General features: G+C 46.3%; 1 protein-coding gene across 1 annotated transcript; it reads left to right on the forward strand.

Annotated features, from left to right (window-relative positions):
* The first annotated feature begins 495 nt into the window (after positions 1-495).
* Positions 496-6,222, forward strand: LOC118504502 (importin-11). The gene is made up of 12 exons (XM_036039028.1): positions 496-716; positions 860-1,142; positions 1,223-2,124; positions 2,195-2,370; positions 2,440-2,628; positions 3,695-3,906; positions 3,987-4,257; positions 4,335-4,548; positions 4,631-4,868; positions 4,939-5,268; positions 5,338-5,512; positions 5,596-6,222. The coding sequence occupies exons 2-12, from the start codon at positions 913-915 to the stop codon at positions 5,734-5,736; spliced, it is 3,078 nt and encodes a 1,025-aa protein (XP_035894921.1). The 5' UTR covers positions 496-716; positions 860-912; the 3' UTR covers positions 5,737-6,222.
* The last annotated feature ends 214 nt before the right edge of the window (positions 6,223-6,436 follow it).

Genomic DNA, 6,436 nt, shown 5'->3' on the forward strand with positions numbered 1-6,436 from the left:
GATGACCCATAAATTAGCGAAATTGCTCAAGGGTCTGAGAATCGAGGCTGTTTGTTCATGTTTGTAGCCCATACCATATGTTTTTGTAAACAAACTCTGACATAACTCGACTAAAATGTCGCCCTGTCAAATCGATAAAAATTCACCTTCTAAATACATACACCTTGGGTGGTGCGGAATGTGTTCGAAATGTCAGAAAGTTGTTCAGTTGTTTACAAGAGCTACTTCAGGTGGTCATCAAAATATGTATCTGTTCGGTGCAAATTATATTTGTTTTGCGTACATTTTTCGGTGAAATGATAAAATGGCATGATCAATTATCTTCGCAAAAAAACCCATTATTAAGCTCGTTCAAAACAAAAATAGCAATGAAAAATATCGTCCAGCTAAATTTTGAAGGCGGAGGTGCTCAACGTGTGTACGGTACTGTAGCGGCTTGAATGAGAGTTCGCCGTTTGACAGTTGCTTCACCTGACAACGCATTATTGTTGTTATTTTTCTCCATGCCTTATCATAGTCACCGTTTTATTTGCGAGTGGTGCAAAATCTATTGAAAAAAGCGACAGCACAACGATTGGCTGTGCGAGTAGGGGGCATTCGGTAATTAGATTGTCCGGCCAGAAACGTAACTGCACGGGGGTTGCAAGAGTTGTGCAATAGGGTGAACAGCGGCAGCGGCCGGAGCACGGAAGTTGGTACTCTGTGTCATCGCAGCGGTAAGAAGAATGTCGTGAATGCAATTGCTTCGATCACCGTCTGAGTTCCGTTCGATGCTGCACCGTCAAAGAAGCTGCCCGTGCACAAGTTGTAGCTGTTTGGTGACTAATAACATGTCCTTATACATTTTCTTCCGACACAGGTCACCGATTGCGTAGTGGAACACGCCCAAACAATAACCATAACAGAAGCAATATGTCAGCAGAGTCCGCTGTCTACGAGGCACTTCAGTACGCCTGCAGCCAGAATGCTCAGATGCTGAAGCCGGCCGAACAGAAGCTGGCCGAGTGGGAAATACAGCCCGGCTTTCACCTGACGCTGGTGAACATTTTCTCCAACCAATCGCTCGACGGCGGTGTACGATGGATGGCTTCGCTGTACTTTAAAAACGGTGTGCTTAAGTACTGGCGCCAGAATGCCCCAAAGTATGGTTACGCATAGCACTCTACCCTCACCGTGGTATCTATATTAAATGCTCTCCTGCCTCCTTTTGCTACCTTTCCAGTGCAATATCTCGCGAGGAGAAACAGGAAATAAAACGATTGCTGCTGATGAAATTCGATGAACCCGTGCAGCAGATCGCAGTTCAAATAGCGGTCCTTATAGCCAACATCAATCGATACGAAGGTCCGCTGGAATGGAAAGAGCTGATACCGACCGTGATAAAAGCGGTACAGAGTGAGGATATGCTCGTGCAGCATCGGGGCCTGATGGTGTTGCTGCACGTCGTCAAAGTACTGTGCACGAAGCGCATTCCCCGCGATCGTCAACAGTTTCAAAACGTTGCCGTCGCATGGTACGACTTTATGCTTAACCTCTGGGAAGGATTTACACAGCTGTTCTTCACCAACATCTGCGAGCAGAACTGTGCCATCGAGGTGTGTGCAGCGAACCTGGAAAAGGCCATCTACTCGCTGCGCATACTGAAGAAGCTAACGATCTACGGTATCGTCGATCCGCTCAAGTCGGAAGGCTGTATGATGCTGGTACGGGTAATGTTCCAACGGTTGAAGGATCTGCTAGAGTGTCGTATGCGCGTGAAGCGTATGTTGCGCGAAGCGGAAGGCAATGCAACGACGGGAGGCACGATGAACAATGAAGCAATAGAGATGATGCGTAAGCTGACGGTGAACCTGGAGAAGTTTATCGTTAAACATATGAAGTTCCTGAATCTGTTCTACGAAACGCACCCGGACGTGTTTTCCACGTTTGTGCCGGTATCGTTCGAGTTTTGCTTCAACTACGTGTTCCACGAGGGCACGAATCTGATCTTCGAGGACAATGTTATTACCTTTCCCAACTTTGCCATTCAGTGCCTCTGTTTGCTGAAGGGAATCCTATCGCCGAACACGGTGAGGCTAGATTTGCTGCCACGCGCATCGAATCAGCTCGCCGGAGAAGCGAAAGGTACGTGCATGATCAGGTGTGAGGGAGCTTTACAGCTTTTAATTCACCATCAGCTTCCTTTCACCCGCAGAACGCGTAAACAGTGCAAAGGGAGACTTTTTTACACCCGAACGATTGAGCTACATTTTCGAGAAGCTCATCATGCACTACTTCCTGCTAACGCCGGACGAGTTTGAACAGTGGGACACGGACCCGGAAGCGTACACATCCGACGAGGGTGGTGATTCCTGGAAGTACAATCTGCGTGTAAGTGAGCGAACACCACCCATTTGGGACGGGTACACTCATTCGTACATCCAACTTTCTGTTTTTCAGTCGTCTGCCGAAGCCTTCTACATGATACTCTTCCAAAAGTTCAGTCCGATCATGATTGAGGAGCTGCGAAAGTACATATCGAAGTCGCAATCGATAACACTCACCGAGAGCTCCGGCATGAACGATCTGCTGATAAAGGATTCGATCTACAATGCAACCGGTCTGGCGGCATTCATTCTGTTCGATGAGGTACGTAGCGGGTTGGGGAACGAATTTGGTGACGAAATTGGCGCGTGTCACATGTGCGGTACATGTTAGCCTGCGTTAACTTGTCTCTCATTTCACGGATGTGAGTGAGTGTTTGTGTTTCACTCGTAAACAGATAATGGTTTAGGAAGTTGTCATGAAAGCTTAGGGAAAAGTTTAAACGATAGGAAGAGTGTGTACTTAATTATCAAGAACTATTTACCGCTGCAATGCACGACGTGTATTACCACTGTCTCTTTCGATTTTGTAAGCTGTCTCTCCGTTTTGGTAAACTACAACCTTTTTTCTACACATCGTTTTACATTGGGGAAATTGTTGCTTAAGGGTAAATAAGTGTGAAACACGATCGGAGAAGAAGAAGATTTTGAAAACGGTAACAACATGAACCCAAACCCGCCTACATCAAGCGAACTGACCACTACCGACAGGCGTGTGCGGTTATTTACCTTTGATAAATAGGTCCACCATTTGTACCCGTTTGTCACGATCGACCGACCGAACCGTTCGGGGTTCGGGTTTGCGAGTGTGTTGGTAGCTGTACAGTGCACCCGCTACACGCATTCTAGAGCCGAGCATCATCATCATCATCATCGGCTCAGAAATTAGGCTATCCGTCAAGCAAGATTAGAAGACGTCTTTTGTTTGCACCCTGAGAAACTAAGGTGTACCTTTGCCTTAGGAAGCAAACAGCGTCCCATTTAGTTAGCGCTGGTGCCCGGTTCGGTTCGGACGCATTAGGCGGAACAAAGCACGCGAAAGTGTTGTAATAAGGCGCGTGTGGCGCTTTCGTTTTGGGCAATAAGAGAAGGAGTTTTGTGTTTTTTTGTTACCAATTTTGTGAAAGTGTAAAGTAAAGGCTTCTACGTGACTATGCATATTACTGAACGACGCGTTTGGTTGATGGCGTACATTAGCAAAGGCTAGGTAAGGTTTGTAGAAGCGGTGGCTATCTTAACCTAGAAAACGGTTCCATGAAGCTTGCTATTTTAACGGTGTGTCAGTGTCGGTGCTTATGAACTGTTTACCTAATCCCTTTTTTGTTTTTCAGATTAACTTTGACGAATGGTTCTCTCAGCAGCTGCTAGAGGAACTGAAGTTTAAATCCCACAACTTCCGGATCATCCGCAAGCGCATCATCTGGCTTGTCGGGCAATGGACCTGCGTTAGGTTTTCGAAAGCGTTACGCCCCCAAGTGTACCGGGCGTGTTTGGAGCTGCTACAGCCGACAGAGGATTTGGCCGTCCGTTTAACTGCTTCCAAGTAAGTACAGTGCACTAGTAGCATTTACGGATCGTCCGGCATATTGCACACCGATCGAACATTGCTTATCAACCTTGCAGAAGCTTACGCAGCATCATGGACGATTTTGAGTTTGTGGCGGAACAGTTTGTGGAGTTTCTCGAACCGACGATCGCACTGCTGTTCGGGCTGCTGAAGGAAGCGGTCGAGTGCGAAACCAAGATGACCATACTGTACGTGATGTCGTTCATCATTGAAAAGATGTCCCTGTCCATACGGATCGACGTGCAGAGCCTGGTACAGTATTTACCGCTGCTGTGGGAGGAAAGCCGTGAGCATAATATGCTTCGCTGTGCAATTATTTCTACTCTGGTACGTACGATTCTGGTTTGTGATGTTTCCCATTCGTACATTCGGTTAGCGTTCTCATATTCTTGGTTGCTTTTCAGTTGCAAATAATAAAAGCCTTGTACGAAATACCGTCGTCGGAACCGATCGTTGCGTTTATCTACCAGATCATAGAGATGAGTACGAATGTGAACGATCCGTCGCACGTGTATCTGCTGGAGGAAGGGCTGGAGCTGTGGGTTGTGGTGGTGCACTACAGTCGCACGATGAACCAGGAGTTGCTTAATCTGTGTGAAAATATAGTACCTCTAATACGTAAGTGTGGGAACGTGTGCATGCAATACAAGTCTCTTCAAAAAGTCATCCTAACCCCTACTTTTATCATTCATTCTTGTAGAGCAATCATCTAGCAATATGAACATATGTTTGGCGATCGTGCAGGCGTATGTGTTTCTCGGTGCAGAAATATTTCTTCCCCGGTACGGTCAGGAAATTGTGAAGACGTGCCAATACTTGTTGACGGATTTACGCTCGGACGGTGTTTTGTTGATTAACCGCTTTTTCCTCACCCTGCTGCAAACGGTACCGAAGTTTGCCATCGATCTGCTTCGGCCGTATCTGGTGGAAGTGTTTCGGTATGTAGCCTTTTCCTATCGCTTCGCTCTGTATTTTTTTTCACTTGGTTTTGGTTCTTTCCTCTTGCAGATCATACTACCAGCAAACGAATTTCCCGCAAGTGTCGCAGATGTACCTGCAGCTTATATCGCGCGTGTTGGTCAACGATCAGGTAACGTTCAGTGTGATACTTGCCGAAACGGGGGCACAGGATGCGCTGGAAAAAATACTGACCGCTTGGCTGGAGGATATGCGGCGGGTAACGACACTCGTGGAACGAAAGCTGCTCGCGTTGGCCTTGAGCAGTTTGTTGACCGTTTCGAACGATGTGATTTTCAAGAATTTTGCCGGCATCATTACAAACGTTACCGAGGTGCTAAACGACGTGATGGACGTGTACTCCCAGGATACGAAGGTGGAGTACGTATTAGAGGGCGGGAGAAATGGGTGGATCGGTTAGAACCCTAACTAATCGCATTGCCTTCACAGCTCGCTAGTCATCGACGATGAAAACAAGGACAATATAGGCGTGACATTGTACGGGTATGGGTTCATCGATTCCGACATGGTGCAGGAGGAAACGCCCCATTTCAGCCGTTGCCGAGCGTTCTGTCTGCACGATCCAACGCATGTGATTGTGCTGAAGGACTATCTACAGAATCAGGTAATAACGGTTGCCTTAAGGCTGCCACTACATGCCAAATGCCTATCTGTAATCGTGCCTTCTCCTGCTACCCATTTTTTTAGCTTGTAGTACTGAAAAACACAATCGGCGGTGAACGATACCAAACGCTGATGTCATCCGTCGATCTGCAAACACTGAAGGAGTTGAGCGTTTTCGTTGCGCTGGGTATCGAGCTGCCGGCCGGGATTGACGATGTTGCATAGCCTGAGCCGGGACAACTCACTTCCTGCTATCCAGCCGTGCAACGCTTCTCGGCGTTGTACGCTACGACCATCTTATGCCTCGTTGTGCAGCTAGAATTAAATTCTCTTTTGTACACACCGATTCACACATGATGTGCATGCTCTTGTGTTGCTCGCGCTACCTTTATCCTTTCCAAACATGCGTCTACGACCTGCGATCGGTTCCGTTTTTTTTCGGTTCGGTGGTGGTGTGGATCGTGCACACATCCGTAACGCTCTGGGACTTTTGACTAATTTATTTTTGAACTGCTTATGACACCACTCGACACTAGCCACCCTCTCTACCTGGACTGTTTGTGTTAAATATTGAATTATTTAATAAATTGCACGTCCCGTATGCCCCGAATTTATACACTAGCGATGAGCGAAATCGTCTTCCTGTTGTTGTGGCATTTAAACGTGCGGTATTGTTTAAATGTTTCTACAATCGCCCGGGGAAGAACGTAACAATATCACAACAAACTTTACTTACTTAGTTTCGGATGTAATTATAGTTTTAAATTGTAACACACATTTCATTGTATTTGGAATCAACGTATATAGTAAAAATGCCATTACAGTGTACTAAAGCAAAAATAAGTTTCTTTTTGTAATATTACTTCCTTTTATATTGAATTTATAGCATTTCAAAAATATGCCAGAATGCAGAGAACTCAAGCGT

This window comes from Anopheles stephensi, chromosome 2, assembly GCF_013141755.1.
Source record: "Anopheles stephensi strain Indian chromosome 2, UCI_ANSTEP_V1.0, whole genome shotgun sequence".
In the NCBI taxonomy this organism is placed as follows: Eukaryota; Metazoa; Arthropoda; class Insecta; order Diptera; family Culicidae; genus Anopheles; species Anopheles stephensi.